General features: G+C 45.0%; 1 protein-coding gene across 1 annotated transcript in view; it reads right to left on the reverse strand.

Moving 5' to 3' along the window:
- The window catches only part of ANKRD46 (ankyrin repeat domain 46), a 148591-nt gene that overhangs the window by 39671 nt on the left and 89773 nt on the right, over positions 1-19147 (reverse strand). The window contains exons 2-3 of the mRNA XM_069621439.1: positions 18478-18820; positions 17261-17419 (exon numbers count right to left, since the gene is read on the reverse strand). Coding sequence (XP_069477540.1) covers positions 17261-17419; positions 18478-18788 — 470 coding nt within the window. The 5' untranslated portion in view covers positions 18789-18820. The remainder of the gene's footprint in view (positions 1-17260; positions 17420-18477; positions 18821-19147) is intronic.

The following is a 19147-nucleotide window of genomic DNA, read 5'->3' on the forward strand; positions in this document are numbered from 1 at the left end:
GACGTGGGAGATACAAGACACCTTATATCGCTATATGCGGATGACGTTTTGTCATATTTATGTGAGCCAACCCACAATCTCCCCATAATACTAGATGTCTTGGACGACTTTGCAAAACTGTAAGGGATTGCGTTTAGTAGTCATAAATCATGTCTTTTCCCACTGTCTGGTCTAATGGGAAGCTACAGAGGATTTACCGGACCTGGGACTGAAGTGGGAAACAATCACATTTAAATACCTAGGGTTCCAGATAGCACATATACCAAAGGGTACACACTGGCATAATAGATTAGGATAATGGATGGGATAAGGAAGTCTAGGAAATTCTGGTTCCGTTTGCCACTTTGCTTATGGGTAGGGTCTCTATAACAATAATTCTTCCAAAACTGCTGTACGCATTCACAAATGTACATTATTATAAAGAGCCATGGTTCTTTAGGAACCAAGAAATCATAATCAGTGATTTTCTATGGGGGAGGGACTGCTGCAGAATTGCACTTAAGACACTATACTTACTGTACCAGGAGGGCAGGGTGCAGCTCCCGAACTTAGAACTATAGTTTTTGGCTGCCCAATTGCGATAGACGACACTGTGGCTATTGGATGGTGTCACTGCTGAAACCAACCTATTACAGTCGGTAGTGAAACCGGCCAAACTCAAGGAAATATTGTGGGTTCCTGGACCTTGCATGGGCTCCCAATGCTTGATAGTGAGACTGGGTAGGAAGATTTGGGCTAGGGTGCTGAAGATCATTCGCTTGATACACCCCACTCACGAAATGCCCCTATTGTCGCGGATACTGGCTTTAACTTGGCAGACCCGAGAGTGGCCAGAACCTGGGAAAAGCATGGCATATACACATGGAGGGCATGTTTGCCAACAGGAAATTTAGGGAGCTGGACAGCCTGATGCAGAATGAGGAACTGCCTGGCAGTCAATTCATATGATATATGAAGGTGCAGAAGGTAGCTAAACAAAAGTGGCAGGGATGGCCTGCTGAACCGGAAGAAGAAGTACCTTTATCCCTGTTGTACAATCTGGAAGATGGCTGTAGGCCAACATCTAGAATCTATGAATGTCTTCTGGGCAAGTCCAACACAACACACGAAAGGCTGAAGGCCAAATGGGAGAGGGATATGGGTTCACAAATTACAGAAATACAAATGGGAACAGGCTTTGTCTTTCGTTAAAAATGTATCTAAAATGTGCGGTTCCACCATATCCAACTTAATGTACTGCACCATACGTACATGGCCCTCAGTGGAGTGGCACACTTTAACAAAGAAATGGTGCCCTTGGTGCAATGAAGAGGGGGCAGATTTGATGCATATGCTACGAGAATGCACAAGGGTGCGGACATTATGGTGTCGCATTGAGCAGGCATGTAGGGGAGTGTGGGTTGTTAGGTTTGAGTGGAACCCACTGGAATGTCTTCTGGGAATATACCCCAGGCCAGCAAAACGAAGGCATGTGATCGCATTTATGGATCTGGCATGTATTTTGGCTAAGAGATGTAGTGCTATGTCTTGGAAAAGTAGACAGGGTCCCCAGGACAACCAGTGGTACAAGGAATTTGAACACTGGTGTCTTGCTAAAACAAAAGCGTGGGATTGGGCTACACGGGACGAGGAAGGTGAGAAGTCAAGCGCATTTGTCGCAAGGAGAGACTTGAATGTACTGATGTTTCAACCCTCCAATGACAAACCACCCTGAGCAAGGACGATATTACGCTGTAGTCGACATAAAATAGAAATACACCTATAACTGATTTATGGTGACCCGCCCCCAGGGTAGACCTCCCCACTTGTGTCAGTACTACGACTCCCTCCTATGGTACCAAAGGACCTGCTGATTGGTGGGTTCAAAAGAGCTCTATTATTTTGTTTACTGTTGGTTTACATGCTGCTATGCACGACTTTGGAAAGCATAAACACATTGAGAGGCACATTCATATTACTGCTAATGTTACTACCCTCAATGTCAGCAATGTTATCGCATGCCATCGACTAAGATGGTTATGTTGTGATGATGTACTATGATTAATGCCGAAAATCAATAAAACCCATTTTAAAATAAAAATGAAGTGTAGAAACGTGAAATAGGACCGGTTAAAAATGAGTAGGAAGCCCTGTTAAAGGCGTCGAGTTCTCATTAAGTACTTAGTAACAATAAGAATACTTATGTACCTGCACTTCTCCCCTTCCCTCCTCTCCTCTCCTCTCAGGAACTTCTCCGCTCCCTCTTCCCTGCACTTGCACGATCTGAATGACACAAGGCCTAGTAAGATAGTTGTTTTTGTCTTCCCTTTGTTTCCCCTCCCTGTCATGTCGCACCTAAAATTGTGTACAGGTGCGTTATAAATGTCCTATCATATATTAAAAATACCAAAACAAGCATACAATCATCAGATTGGGTCTTCGCTTTTTGAGGCAGCAAAGAACAATGAGCCACAATCATTGTAGGCTTAGAACTAAGGGTTCTATAGAGCAGTACCATGTTGGGCTCTGTATAAAACACATTTGGGAATATATCCATTTTGCCCCACTATACCAAGTAAATTTGAGTTAGCATGCCAACTGAACTGAAAGAATAGTAATTGGCATGCATTGCACAACACTAGGAATCAGGGTAGGGATGGGTTGGTTTTTACAGTATATTAGGTAGTCTAGGATATTAAATAGCAAAGAAATTGTGGAGAGGAGTAGTTATGGTGCCCGCTATTAATGCTATTCAACCATGTATGCTTCAGCATGGAAGGAAGTTCCTTGCAACTGGAGAATGGCTGAAATCATGCATATTTTTAAAAAGGGACCAAGGATTGATCAGGAATCCTATCAACCCATATCATTGATTGACCCACACCCCTCGGTAAAGTGATTTAAAAAGACTGTGGGAGTGGGTGAAAGACCAATGGTTCATCTGCACGTCTGTTGGGAGGTCAGGAAGCAAAGTTAATCCTTGACCAATGTCTTATTTTACATCTGATTATGGCTTAATGCATCAATGAGAGGAAAGAAAAGTTGTGCTTACATCATAAAAGACTAAATACTGCTTGTGACTTGGTTTCGAGATCTAAACTGTAGCGTGTATTGTCAGACCTTGGTGCCCCCACAGCCATACTCACTTGTATTATGGCTCTGAATGAGAATAATTTGCATGTGTACTGTAAGGCATCACGAGTGACTCAGGAGACAGTGGCATGTTAGGCGCTTGCTATAGACCTTTATTTATCAAAATAATAAGAGGGTTGGGGGAAATCCTATCCCTAATCCTAAGAGGGGTTTCCCTGCCTCAATAAAAATAAGGATCGTCTGCGTCAGAATGCTAAACCAAAGAGTGTCCTCTGTCCTGTGTCCAAAAACCCTAAACTGATCCTTACACTCTAAACCCAATATAATGTATACAAGGGGATTTCTGTAGTTCTTCTTTCAGAGTTCCAAAATAGAAACAAATAAAGTTCCACCAGGAAACGGGTCTCCCTTCCCCTTGATTGCTTCTGGTAGTTTAAAAGTCAATTTATCACAGTTCAAGTTTGTCCAAGGGGGATGAGTCTTTTCTTGAGCTTCTCTTAAATACACAATTCTCTTAAATGTTCAAGTTTTCTGACTTTGTACTTCCATTAACCTCTTTATCTCCCTGGTGTACTCTCCTGCCAGGGTAATTGCAACTTTCTCACTGATCTGATCGTTAAAAGGAGGATGATTCTTTCCTTTTATATCAGTTTGTCACTGTTTCACAATTTCAGGTTTACTTCCCTTTCTACTCCTGGTTTACTCTCCTGCCAGTATGTCACAATACTGTTTCACAAAGTTCACTTATCTTTCCACTGCTGCTTTACTCTCCTGCTAGGATGCCACACTACTGTTTCACTTTATCTTACTGTAATAGTATGAGTGCCAGACTCACGGTTTGCCTGGTTCACTAACCTGCCAGGGCTCTTCCATTCTCCAATCACTCTCTCCTTCATCCACGTAATAATGCTTTTCCAATATTGGGTGAACAACCCTTTCTGAGCAAAGTTCGCATTTACAATAATTCCTCTTCTAAAATATTGGGTCATTGATATTGATACTGCCTTAATATTACTCGCATCCGTATCAGTTTCTTTAATGGTATCACTTCGACTCTCTCGCGCTGTTATTGTGACACATCATTCACCTTCAAGAGCTCCGGTAACCCATTCGCTTTACCTGGGCAACCCGGGCAGCTTTGGTGTTCCGCGCAGCCTTCCTTTTCGGTGTGCTGACTTGACGCACACCCAGTTAGCCCTCACATTGCCTTCCTCTGCTCCATGCGGCTTCAGCTGCTTAAGGCAAAGTGGTGAGCTTCCTTCGGTTCGTTCTCCTTGCATGCCGTTCGTGTCAGCCACCATACTGCTTTTTACAGTCTGTTCGCCTTCAGCTTTCCGATCAGGCATCAGAACAAGCTACCAACAGTTCCAGTCTCCTCTTCGCTCTCTCAATCTGTTCAGCTGCATCAGCTTTAAACTTCCCAGCATTGCTTAAAATTTTCCAAAGACTTTCCCGCTTCTGGTCCTCTTCATTGCTCTATCCGTCATCTCAGTATTAAAGGGGGGGCAGAGGTAAATAAGGTGGTTGGCTGAGAAATCCTGGGAATTCTTTAACTACATCACAATAAGACATGTAGGTATGTTGCAGGGGCACATGCGTGTCATTAGGAATTGTGACTACAAGAGTATTTTGATCCAGTGGTTGTCTGCCTCTCTGTTGCATGTCTCCTCCAACCATGGTCCTCCTGCAGATAGCCACACCCAGGGTCAGAGACAGGTCGCTTTCTGCCTTTGCTGGGCCACGTGAGAGAAGCTTCCCTCCAGAGAAACAGTGATAATATTGTTACATTCGTCACAGAACGCTTTGGGATAGAGGGACAAAGGACCAATTCATTTGCTGTTACATGTGGTGAACACCAGGGCTGGAACCTGGCTCTCCTTTTGTTTCTATTTTAGATCTAAACGGCATAGCCCCTGGCAGGCCACCTCAAATGGTCAGACGATAAAGCACCGACTGACGCCCCATTACTTTTCATATATGATGCTGAGGTAAAGGTCAAAAAGGAGAATGGTCCGTTGACCTTTGACTTTTCGGGGGATCCAGTTTGTGTCAAACTTCATAGCTGGAGCCGCTTGCAAATCACAAAATGAATGCAAACAGTGAACATGGGCTGTGTGGCATTGTATAAAAAAATGGGGCACGGGTCCATATAACAAGCCATTGCTCCTGCAGCACTAAAGCAGTGGCCCAAGCTACATATGCGGCCGGGATTTGGGGATTCAAAAGGAGAAGCCGCAGATCAGGGTGATGCATTTCTAAAGGGCCTTTGAGCCCAGTGAGAAAGGAAGGGGGGTGAAGGTGGTGGGGTAAGTAGTCAGAATGGCTTTGTACAGTGGAAGACGAGTGAGAGTCTGTCTCTCTCTCTCTCTCTCTCTCTCTCTCTCCATACCCCACTTCCTCTAGAGCAAGGCATTTTGGGTGTGATGTCAGAAAGGCAAAGTCCACTTCTATTGTCCAATCACCTGCAGACTTTTACATTTAAAAAAGGGGACTCCAACCACTTTGGTTCACTCTGGAATTACACCCGAGAAGGATTCATTGGACTTCTTTGGGAGAGGTTGAACTTTCCAAAACCCTCAACCACTAAGGTGAAGGAACAGTCAAGGCAGAGGAGAGCTCTGCCCCCTAACCACTCCCAGTACACTGCTGTGGACCAGTACCTGCCATTCTGCACCAGAATCTCCTGGCGTGGGAGAGCAGACCTTGAAAGGACTCATCCTGTCCTTGAGCCCCTGTAGTGGATCTCATTTGGAGGAACAATCGGCTAAGCATCCCTGTTCCGCTGCCTCCAAACCGGTCAGACTGCTGTCAAAGCCGAACTCGATTCCATTGAGGCAGAGCTTGACACCACTGACGCTGATGGATCCCGCCAGTGCCAACTGCTGGCAGTCCTCAGAACCTTCTAACATTTGCTTTCACATTGAGCCGCTCGTTGCTGCATTGTGGCCTCGCTGAGCCAGTCCCCTGCTAGGCTCAAATCAACTGCTCGATGCCGGGACCTGACTTGAACTGCTGGAGAGTCACTTGTAGACTCTAACCAGGGATTACACCACAACTCGACCGACTACAAAACTGCTACTTCACTGAATCGCACATCAGAGCAACATGATCACCATTTCGACAACCACGACCTGCCAACCTGAACCGCTGGATTGTCACTCATCGACTTTCCTAGTGGTTACAACCCAACTCAATCTGGCCCAACCTCAAAGAGATCCTGTTGAGCGCCTCGGGCTGACCTACCGAAGCCACCTTCGAGCCACACAAAGCTACCACATTTGAACCCGCTCAACTGCTGCTTGGACACCCAAAACCCACTGTACCCAAACTGAGCTTGATACGCTTGCGCCATTGCTTGAAGCTGAGGTTTATTGATATTGATATTTTATTTCTATCGCGCTCATACACAAGTGTTTCAGAGCGCGACAAGGCAAGGGAAGGGGAACAGAGGAGAAACAAAAACAACGATCTTACTAGGCCCAGTGACACTGAGAACGCGCAAGTGCATGGTAGAGGGGGAGAGGGAGAAGTGCATGGAAGGGGGAACAAAAGGAGAGTGCGGAGCAAGGAGGGAAAAAAATATATATATAAATAAAAAGGCAACAAACAGAGCGAGTGCAGCCAAAACAAAGGGGTGGGGGCTGTATGGGTTCAGATACAGACCCCAGTACAAGGGGTGGCCCGGAGGCCGTGCGGGTGGCAAGAGGAGCAGGTACCCGAGCCCGGAGGAAAGAGGGTGGCCAGGTGCATGGTGCCGAGGGGGAGTAGAATCAGCAGGGGAGAGGGGGGACAAAGGCAGAAGCAAAGAGGAAGGTCTTGAGGTACTTAGATGGTTCTCCTCAAGTTTTGGAGTGGCAGGGAGGCTGTTCCAGAGGGAGGCCCCAGCCAAAGACAGAGATCTACCCCCAGCTCGTTTCTTTGAGAAACGACTGACCCTGAGGGAGTTTGACGCAGTTGAACCGAAACAAGATACTATTGAATGATAACTGCCCCCTTGGGTCCTTTTTTCTTCAAAACACATACCTTTTTGCGTTTAATAATGTGTCCATTTCCCCTGTGCTACATGCTTCTATCTGTTGCATTTTCTCTGTTCTTTCCACAGTGGTGGGTTTTGTACAGTGCTTTATAGGTAGTTCTATTGCATCTGGTTTGTTTGATTAAAATACATATATTTTTATAGAACCTTGCCTGTACATTCCCTTTATTTTAGACTGTATTACTGGGTTTGTGTCACTAGTGGATCACATTCACACTACTCCTCCCCTACTCCACACTACTACTGCCCATACTCCCTCCAGACTATTCAAACACCCTTTCACTCCATAATAGTCGCTTCAAGCACACTCCTTACACTAACCTTTCTACGCACTCTCCACACAAACACGCACACTTACCTAGCAGTACCACTTTCGCTCAGTAAACAATACATTACCATTCTCAGATGTCACCGCCACACTATGCTGATGCGTCCTCTTTACCTCCCCCTTGCTGGTCTCTTGGTCGCCAACCTTCACCTCCTTTGCCCTCACCAAAAAAAAAAAAAAAACAGTTCCTGTGGTCCTATCCTATTTTACAGCTCAGTTTCTCTGCAGATTGGTAATCTCTCTCTGGCCAGGATGGCTTTATTGTACAAAAAAGGGGGCTAAGCCCAGCACAGCTTTGCTGCAGAACAAACAAAATGGCAGACCAGGAAGGGCAATGTTCGAGTTCATGTGCCCATTAATGCTAGTCCAGGTAATGTTCATAGGGGAGTGTGATCTAGGGGATAAGTCACATCTTGCGGGTACTCCGTTTCCTGGAGGGATGGTGCAGCTTCTCTGTCTGCCGTATCGGGAAGTGGCTTTTTGCAATTATTTTTCTCTTCCCTACAAGGCAGGATTTGTCAGCGCTGGGATGGTGTAAAGCATGAATTTGTGCATTTAGGCTTTCTATTGGCTGAATGCCCGATAGGAACCACAACATAACCTAAGACCCTGACCCAACCAGTCAGGAGAAAGGAAAGGTAGAATACCAAAGCCTCGGAGTGGAACTTACTGTTACATGGATTTCTGTAACAATGTAATATTACTCGCCTTGAGGCCCATTAGTCTTTACCAAGGGACTCAAGAGGACAAGTTATTTCTGTCTATACTGTTGTCGTGTCTGCTTAACCACTTACAGTACATAGCAAACTGTGCATAATTTTGTAATGTTGGCTAAAATATTACGTTGAATGTAAGATCTGAGAATGAATTTGAATGATTTATAACGGGCACACAACAAACTTAATCAAGTCCTAGCGCAGGTGATACCATAGAATAGAAGGGGACATCAACCTAGTAGAGACTTACACCAAAGAAATTCAACAATAGCCAGAGTGATCAGATTTACTTGAAGAGGTAGGTCTTTAGACTCGCTCTAAAGCTCAATAAAGAGTTCGCCTGTCTTCGACTCAGTCGAAGACTGTTCCATAGTCTTGGTCCGGCAAGTGAGAAGCAGCAATCTCCTCTCAAGATACAGTTAGTCCTAGGAATAATGGGAGGAAGTTGGTCTTCAGAGCTAAGGGTTTGAGTAGGTCGATAGCGCTTAAGTTTATTTGTTGGATAAACTGGTGCCAGTTCAGTCAAGCATTTGTAGACCAGACGCCCGATTTTAAATTTTATCTGGTCTTCCACCACTAACCAGAGCAACGACTGACAGAGACCAGAAATGGGGGTGTTCTTTGCTACATCAAAAAACAATATTACACCCGCATATTGCGCTTTTTGAAGGCGGTGGATCGGTTTGCCTGGCGCTCCAGCCAAAAGTCTATTGCAATAATCTAAATTGGAATTGACTAGAGCCCCGAGCACAACAGCACGATCAGTAGTGGGGACATAGGGTAATGCTTGACGCCGAAGACTAATATTGTAGAAAACCGATTGCACTTTGGCTGAGACCTGGGCATTGCATCCCAGATCACTCTGCCAAATGCAGTCGAGATTCTTTACCTTAGTAGTGTACTGAAGGCTAGTTCACAGAAACTGGGGTGGTGAGGGGCAGCTATTTCCTTCAAGCAGGTGCTTCGAACCAAACAGTCACCTCAGCTTTTTTGGATTAAGTTGTAACCAATTTTTTTCCATCCCGTTTCCTATTTCTTCCAAACACCTGAGTATCGTCAGCATACGAATGGAATCTGAGATGATATTTCTCCAAGATATCCATAAGGGCATGAAGATAGATATTAAAGAGGAGTGGAGAAAGTGCAGAACCCTGTGGCACACCACAGCACTGGAGGAGAATTTTGGAAAGAAAACCTCTGACCTGAACACACTGTTGGCGACCGGTGAGAAATGAGGTGAACCACTGTAGCGCCTAGGAGTCAAAATTGACAAGATTTTCCATACGGTCCAACAAAATACTGTGGTCCACCATATCAAAGGCAGCAGACAGGTCGAGCATCACAAGCACCTGCATAACTGCATCCCTGGCCTGTAACATCTCGTCCCTGACTGCCAACAATGCCGTCTCTGTCCCGTGCAGGGGCCGAAAACCAGATTGCAGGGGATGAAGAAGGCAGTGGTTCTCAACATAGGGCCTCATTACACGGTAGGCGGTAAAGTTAACGGTCACTGGTAAGGGTACTGTTGTCCGTTAACCCTTACCGCATTATTATGAGGTCCCTTTGCGGGTTGGTTCTTTAACCCCTGCTTTTAGCAGGCGTTAAAAAACGAACCCGCAAAGGGACCTTGGTGCTAATTACGGTTCCGCAATTTGCGGTACCGTAATTAGCGCCTTCTTCATTCCCATTATGCCCTATGGGGGCAAAAATGGGAACGGGGAAGGGCCTTGGTGAATGGGAATTACTGCCCCCGCTCACCTTGGAGTAGGGCGGTAATTCCGCCATCCACCAAGGCGGACACGGTAAAATACTGGCAGCAACCATGGCGCTAATAGCGCCATGGTTACCGCCTACTGTGTAATGAGGCCCATAGTCCTGTAATTGTTTAGTGACCACCCTTTCCAGCATATTGCCAGGCCAAGGAAGAACAGCAATTGGGCGATAGGTATTGTTATCCTCAGGGTCCAAACTGACTTTTTTCAACAGCGGGGAGACAACCGATAGTTTCAAGGCATCAGGGACTAACCCCTGAGTAAGTGAAAGGTTAACAAACTTGGTCATAAAAGGGGTAAGTTCCAGAGAAAAAGTAATTTAGCGACTAGGGCCAGAATTGGAAAAAAATAATCATTTGTGGGTTTGAATTGAGACAGAAGGGCAACAATATCCTCCTCTGAATCTTGTTTGAAGCTAAACTGAGTTGTCTCAGTCAGTGTCATCTCCAGAGCATATACATTTTCTTTAATTACGTTAACAGCCTCTGATTAAAAGGGCCTTGTCTGATTTTCCATGAAAGCTGATATTATTTTGGATATTCAGGATTTTGTCTCTGAAAAAATTATTTAGGCCGTTGGCAGGAGCTACAGATGATGTTTTCACTGGTGCATTTATGTTGGAACCAACAAAGTCAGCATAAATAGTTCTTGAGGGCGATTTATTGCTGTTGCGATTTTTGTTGATAAGAAATTAGATTTAACTCTAAATACTGCTTTTTTTTATAATTGTTCAATGCTGTGCTTGCCAACGGGGAATGTTCAATTGACTTAAAGCGATACCAATCGATTTTTGTGGTATTTATGTTCTCTTTTTAACTCCAGAAGGTCTGTGGTATACCACATTAAGAAGGCTTTTTAGTAGCAACGGTTCTCAAAGGTGCATATTTTGTACAAATATTGCTCATAATTTGAGTGCCTTCTTGGAATAGGATATCGCAATCATTGATCTGAGTACACTTACTCAGTGCCGTGCTTAGTTCCGTCCCCGGTACACTATCTAAATCTTTTTTCTTTCGCACAAGTTTAGTGCCGGCAGAGGCTCGAGTAGGGTCTTGACATTGTTCGGCCTTAATACAAAATACCCTAAGATAATGGTCTGTCCAACTAATAGGGAGTGTATCAACCAAACTAATCAGTTTTCCTCTTGCTAAGACTACATCAAGACAGTGACCCAGTATATGAGCGGGAGTATGAGCAAGTGTTAAAACTTCATGTTGGGATAAAAGTTTGCGAATCTGATTTGGTGAGATTCTCTAGCCAAATGTTGAGGTCGCCGACACACAGCAGTTCCTTGTATTTGCTGCCTATTGAAATAAGGAAATCATCCAAGCCCTCCAAAAATAGGGCTGCTGACCCGGGGGCCTGTAAATCAGTACAACTCGTACATAATACTTTGGGGTAAATGAAAAGGTCATAACACCAATCTCTGAAGAATTGTCCCATTGTAATAGTTTAAAGGTAATCAAACTTTAGATGGGAGCTGTAAATAATTTCAATCCCTCCACCCACTGTACTCAACCTATTGATGTATTGAATTGAATAGCCCTCAGGCATCAAACTATGAAAAATAGAATCAGAGGTATCAGTAAACCAAGAGAATGATAATGTATACCGCTACAGTTATATACTTAAATGGTTTTCTTTACGGTCATTTCTGAACGTTTAAGATGATGTGCACTAAATGTTGGAATATTCTGTCATAAAACCAGTAAAGTACATCAAAAAATAATGTATTTGGAACTTTCAAATGAATACAAATGTTTCAGAGTGCAAAGAAACTGAATGGCACAGAAGGCCATTGGTAAGGATAGAGAGTGCTGTTCTTCATGCCGGTTTGGTATTTGATTTTATTGTGTATAAAATAAAACATGCTGCGTGCCACATGACAGAAAAACACACATTCACACATGACAAATGTAAATATTTAGAGCCACATGACCGAAATGAGACATGCGACAAGAAATTCATGTTGTTAACGCGTTTGATGATACAGGTGTTTTTGTTTTGAATAGACACATACGCTATCTCCTAAGCCTAGTATTAAGGAGGGAACACATTACACAAGGTGCACAGTATGAAACACCACAGAAGTAAGAAATGCAGCAGGAATCGGAAACAATGTAAAGATGGGAAGTGAGAACCGGACCACTGCGGAGAGGCCATTTTCATTGGGAATGTTTCCAAAGGAGCCACACAAATATGTGATCCCTTTATTAAGGGGTCAGCAGAAGAGGTGCAGTGTCACATTTCAAAATGATGTTTGCAAGGTGGGGGCATGCCTCTGCGTTGGTCTGGTGTAGTTTAAGGTTTTCAAATGCAAAAGGGTAGTGGAGAACTCTAAGTGCGCTTTTTGAGACCCAAGCAGTTCAGTCAGTAGTTTTCTATCTCTGGATCACATATGTTATCACACCATAATACAATAACTGGGAAGAATGAATTCTGTGCAACAGAGTTAAAGGACATTAGTTGGGGATGCAGCTGTACCGTGAACAGATTATAATAAAGAAAAGGTTTCCTGAAGCAAATTGCAATGGGCGATTTTCCCATTTTCCTCACCGAGTTTGCATAATATGACCCCCACCTTCGATTCCATTAATCTCAAAGCATGCCCCAGAACAAAGCGCTAAAATCAGGGTAAAATAAGTCTATGATATTTAAACACACTGGAGAGGTTTGTCGTTGATTAGCAAATGCACATTTTAATGGGGCACAGCCGTTAGTTTGCGAAGACTGATGTTTTTAGAGGGAATTTACTCTCAGTCACACCGTCTGGCTTTATTCTCTACCAATATCCCAGATAAAGCAACAGAGGGAGAGGATGAATGTTAAGATGGCTTTCTGAACTCGGACCTGGAGGGGCAGAAGTTCAGAAGGCCAGCCTAGTTTCTTGGAACAGGGTAACCTCTGGACAAGCCAGACCAATCAGGGTAGCGATGGCGGCGGTCAAGACTAAGTCTCAGGAGGGAGGAGGGTGACGGAAAGACCTCAATGAGCACACAAAGCAAGGACACTTAAAAATTACTCCAGACAGGTGTTATATTAAAAATATAGACACATTTATTACAAGGCCTTTGTAACATCGACCATAGCAAAGAATCACAATAATACTAAAGTAAACCAACACATCACAATCAATACGATATATATATTCGACATCTGAAACACACATAACTAGGAGGAAGTCCGAGCCCTATGAAGAGAGGAGCCTTATGCTCAAAAGTACCTGCACGCGCTGGTGCCAATGGACAAAAGAGGGCCTCTTCAAGGATATCAGGCAGTTCCGAAAGGTGAATAAGGCGATGCAGAACAAGTCCCCACTACTCAAGCAAGGCCTCCACTTGTGGGCAGAGGCAGGGTGAGAGTGCGGGATAGTCACTATTTCGCAACAGCGGTGTAAAAAACCGGGCTCCTGCGCGAGGGGCCACCGGTTGGGGTATGGACTACTCACCAGCCACGACGCAGGCAGACCCAGACTTCTCCAGTTCAGTTCATGTTGCTGGCAGGTTCAGCTGTGATGATCAGGACGTCTCGTCACTTTGTAGATTCTGCATAGCAGGATGCAGGGTAGAGGGTGTTCCAAATGCAGCAGACGTGCACAGGTTGTTACCACAGCTGGGCAACACGGCAACCGCGTTTACTCTGGTCCGGGGGCACTCGTCTCACTTCAGACCTGGGAATGCCAAGTGTACGAAATTCGGTGTGAGGGTGCCATGGACACAGAGCAAGGAGTAAACCATGTTTCGAGGGCTTCCCCGAAACGGCGGCGCTGACAGAGCAAAGCGTCCTGCGTAAACTGGTCAGCCCACTGGTTGGCCCAGGGACACTTCCGAAGAGGCTTACTTGCAGGGTTTGGATGAAGGTGCCGGGAATAGTTGATCCCACTATTCCAAAGTGTCGAAGCGCTTTCGCAGACCTTCTAGGACGATCAGATGCAGACGGGTCTCGCAGGACGACAGCAGTTCAGGGTGCCAAACCTTCAGCGGGTCACCAGTGGTTCCTCGACTCAGCTTCTTGTTGCAGGATACTTGGCTCCTTATCCCTTGTTCGGTGTGAACTCAGGAGATCGACATGGTAGTGGTGTTTCCAGCCTCCTCTTATCCAAAGTTCCCTTTGTGCCAAAAGGGAGAGGACCCAATGGGAGATCTGCTCACAAACACTCACACAATACGTGGACCTATCACGGACCACGGTGGTCCCAGGCATTCAGGACACTCTAGACTCTCTGGCACCCAGGAAGTGTATTGGGAACAGACATCCCAGCCCACATCCTGGAGGCACACACAAGGCATGCAGAAGCCTGCAAAAGCGTTGTGTTTCGCGGGAAAGTGCATGACCAAATAAGGACTGCCCCGGGTCGGCTCGACCTGGGGGAAGATGAAAGGGCAAGACGGTCAGCGGACAGGACAAAGAACCTTGTGGCTTCGCCATTTTGGAGCCAGGCCACTCATTTGTACCAAACACGGTGGTCCGTGACACACTTGCACAGTTCATGATAAGTCCAGCAAGAGTTTCTAGGGCCTTTGGAATGACTAGAGACCCAAGAGCGCGGTAATGTAAGTTACGGGGCACTCTTGTTTCATGTCGCACAAAAGCTGCAACATGAGGAAAGGACTAAGGGAAACGAAGTCTCCCAGTACTGACTGTCCTAAGGGCATGTCAGTTTCCCCATAAGAATTGAGCGAAAGCCCAGAGGAGTGCTGCGGAAGGCTGCGCTTCTCTGGCAAAGTCTAGATCAGGGTGTAAAACAAAAGCAAAAAGTGTGGGGGTTGCCACATGGAGGGAAAATTACATACAATTATGAAATCTTTCCCAACAATGACAGGCTGCAGTCAACAGGAACGGTGAAACCCTAAAAGACCACTTAAGAAAACGGTGGTGTGGAAGGTTGCCCAGAGCAGTGCAAGTGGTTCGGAAGAATTCAAAACCTTCCACTCATCACGTTTTTGGTTTCAGTTTGTCTCCCTATGTGAGAGAGGGTATGCCCAGACATGGGTCCCTTGCTCGCTGCACCATAGGGAACAAAGCTGCACCCCACTGATGAAGACCAACATGGCTGAAACATGACTGGGGTTGTTTGTGTTTCCGTGCAGAGGGGACCTGGCCTAGCAGTTTGGGCAGGGCTGTTCCCCATTGGTGGCAGTAAACGACTGGATTTACATATGGCTGGACCCTTTTGTAATGGTGCAGACTGGCTAAAAAACGGTGGTATGGAAGGTTGTCCAGAGCAGTCCCAGTGATTCAGATTAATTCAAAACCTTCGACCCATCACTTTTTTGGTTTCACTTAAGAAAAGGCCATTTTGTTTTCTTGGTCAGAGGAGTAAGGAGCCTCCATAAGGGGTGGTTGCCAAATTCAGTTGAAAAGCATGAAAGCCCCAGACACTGGACCTGACTTTATTCAAATGTGTAAGTAGTAGAAGTTCATGAAAATAGGAAAGTTGCATTTTATTTGAATGTCTTTGACCTGCTATGGAACCAGGTGACCCAAAGTGGGGCAGTAAGAGCAGTCCTGGGTATCCCCAGACGGCATCCCATCTCTGAGGCAAGAAGAAAGCTGCACTGGCTGCCCGTGAGGTAGCGTGTTTCGCACAAGATCTTGATAAGATCATCCACAAGTGCTTGACCAACGCTGCACCGGTCTATCTTACAGAGCGCCTGAATCAATATCTACCCTAACGCTCTCTGAGATCACAAGACCAGGCCAAACTCATCCAACCCAGATTCCGCCTGACCAAGAACGGCAGAACAAGCTTTGATGTCCTAGCACCTGTTAAATGGAACGCCATCCCCCTCGAACTCAAAAAAATTAAAACCATCACTGAGTTCAAAAAGAGGCTGAAAACCTTTCTTTTGAATGCACCCTCAATCTAAACCCTCCATCCTTCTTTTCTGAAGCTCACTTTCTGTTGTCTTGTTCGTTTTTTGTGTGCCCTGAGGCCCGCGTGAGAGTTGGTACATTTATAAAAATTTAAATAAACATATTGAACGATGCCTCTGGAGTTATAGCAGGAGACGAATGAGTGGAATATTGCCATACGTAGGCATGCCCGCCAAATTGCAGGAGTCGGAAAGGCTTTCTTTCAAATTTCCCTTCTTGAGCATAGTACCGCCAACGTATGAAAGAATATATAATGATCAAGCCAGAAGGCCTACTGGTGACACATGTAGCAAAAGCAGATTCCAGATTACTCTTTTGGTCAATCCGTCATTACACTGCTTTGCTGGCATTGCTGTACAGTAACTTCAGTTATTCTACTGGTTTCTGAACACGTGCTTCATTTCACCTGCCCTAGTTTTGGTGCATAACAATATACAACTTCCCTTTTGGAGGAAAGGGTTTGCAAGCCTCAGGATTTTCCAACCAAGTAAGAGACAAGACTCTACCAATGCCTTCCCTGGCGTTGATGCAGTATCCACAGGAGAGGAGGACAGATGGGAGTGGTTGAAACCAAACACAGCAGTGCCAGTTTGAAATTATTAAACTGAAGTGGAGAATTTAAACTTGAAGCCCTCCCACTAGGGTGGAAGAGGAAGTAGAAATAATGCACATTTGGACTGAACATGCCGTGGTCGGGAGTCAGAGGTATGATTACATGAGCTACAAAGCCACCTGATGTTGCTGGCATTCACTATAAATTTTCCTAACAGCATATATTCCCCCAAATCCGGTGTTCGTTCTTCAGTACGTGTGCTCTTACGTATGCTAAGAGCACAGAGAGGACTGCGATAGCATCCAACACTCGGTGAGAAAGAACACTATGTTGGCTATGGGTCCTTGGGTTGAGTGGACCTAGTGAGTCAACCTTAGGCCTCTGGGTACAGACCAACTGGGTTGACCTTCAGACACAAGGGCACATAAGGTAGATCATAGCTGGCAAACTAAAAAGGGTGTCTCAGAGTGGGCGTAAGAACACGAAAATGCATCTCACTGGTCCTACTCGACAGCACTAGGCGAAGTTGGAGACTCGCTGGCTCACACATACATTAAAGCTGTATACTCAAATGTCCAGAGAGAATTATATGCCTATGGTTTAATTTCCATTGCGGGAACCAGCTAATATTTAAAAAAAAGTTGTGTGTAGGAGTACCCTCTCCAGGATTCTCAATAAAACCATTTGTACTACTCATTAAATCATATGAGCATCAGTTTAGTAGGAACAGAAAAATGAAATCGATTGCTGCACAGCCACAAAAATGATTATTTTCAATTGCACTTATAGGTCAGTGGAAGCTTGTTAAAATATACAAGATGCGCAACCGTCAGGAAACTAAATCTACAAAAATGATGGATTTTAAAATGTCAAATTGTATAGCTATTTTAGTGCAGGCCAATGTACCTTTCGCTTTCAGCAGTCTGCATGGCCTCCAGCTTGCAGGGAGCGCTTCTGTTAAATCCTTTCATCTCTTGCTCTTCCAAGGACTCCAGTAACCGGATTACTTCTTTATTCACTCCTCTGCGCTTTGCGAGGACAAGTGGTGTTGCACCCTGGTGATTACTGGTTAAACAAAATATGAATTACGAAGAAAGGATGGTTAAATATAGAGTGAAGTTCATGATGGTTCCTAATAAAGTCAACATTTTAAACTATTTAAAGTTAACATTCTTTAAAAAAGGACTGCAGAACCATGATTTGAACTAGGTTAAACAAACCAGAGTGCCCAATCTAGTTTCAAGGAGGCCACCATACTTGGCCTGAAATGTTCCACCATACCGTGGAGAAATGACGGGAGAAAGCTGTCCCTTAGAGAGAAGGGCAAGGTGCACTTTTCGCCTGCCAGTGTAAAGGACAGCATTTCCAATATGGAAAGGTTTACATTCAAGTGCACCCATGATAGGTACAAGTTCCAATGCTTGTCGAGGTGGTCAAGAAAGCACATTTATCGATATGTCATTAGGTCAATTTAAACGAAGTTCATCGACATTGTCGTTCAACGACAGCAGTTACAACAAAAAAACACTCCTCGAGTGGTTTTAGTCATGTATGTATTCAGCTTGCTTGGGTCTATCGGCTACTCTGTTACTACTGTAGACTTTTCGATGCACTGCATAGTAGGCTGCACAGTGCATATTCGGCTGAAATACAGGGTCTTCAAGCGTCACAGAGACATGCAAACAAAATAGCATTCAGAGGAAATGGTAAAAATGACGTGCAGTGACATTGGGTGCATTAGAACACTGCTAAACGAATGTTAACATTGGATTCTGAGCGATCTCCTTCGGTGTTTCACTCTGAATACATTCAGAGTTCGCATTGCACCTGCTCTTTGCACATCACACAAGGAGGGCTTAAGGGCACTTCAGATCCTACATGGGATATTGGAGCTGCAAAGTATTCTAAAATGTAAAGAACGCGAATGAATTTGAACAGGTATGCGAAACGACCAGAAAACCCTATTTCTCCACTGGGGTTCAGTTTAGAAAAAACGTGTCCACCTACATGACCCCACTTTAAACTAACCAAGGCAATTTGCAGACAAACGCCAATAAACCGAAAGGTCCAGCAGAATATAGACCTTCTCGACCGTCATTTGTAGCTACCAAGAGAAAACTTACCATATGTCAATCTTTAGTCCATTGGAAACCAGGAACTGGATGGTGTCGACATGGCCACACATGTGGAGGGCCGTGTTGCCCTGGTAATCTGTGGCGAGCAGATCAGCACCGAACTTGTGCAGCAGTTGGCAGATATCTACATTCCCTCGGGCTGCTGCCAGGTGAAGGCCCGTGCGACCCCGGCTGTCCCGAATGTTGGGATCAAAACCGCTCTCCAGCAGTCGCTTGGAATAGGTGAAATCGCCATCAATGCAAGCCTGCAGCAAGGGGACGTTGGTCTGGGAAGAGTCGTTCACAAAAACATAGGACATCGTCGCTCACGTGGCGAAAGAGGTTTCTTCACCTGCAATTGAAAGGCCATAGATTAAACAATGCAACGTTTTTGTGCGCGGCATCAATAAACATGACATATAGTTCATAAAACAATATGAAAACGCGACTGAGCATTCTTACCCATAATTTATTAAAACCAAGACGAGGAACTCTTGAGAGGTAAAAAAATAAAAAATAAAAATAAATAAGAAAAAAGTGGCGACACCTGTAGAGAAAACTGGGAACTATTGCTGGCACTGGTGATTATCCAGCTGTAGCACCTGCAGCCTGGCCAGGCGGTTCCAGGGTGTGGTACCCCTGGCGTCGCTGGCTGCACCTCACTTCAGCACCCTCCCAG

The sequence above is a fragment of the Ambystoma mexicanum genome, chromosome 5q (genome assembly GCF_040938575.1).
Source record: "Ambystoma mexicanum isolate Mex_15411 chromosome 5q, UKY_AmexF1_1, whole genome shotgun sequence".
In the NCBI taxonomy this organism is placed as follows: Eukaryota; Metazoa; Chordata; class Amphibia; order Caudata; family Ambystomatidae; genus Ambystoma; species Ambystoma mexicanum.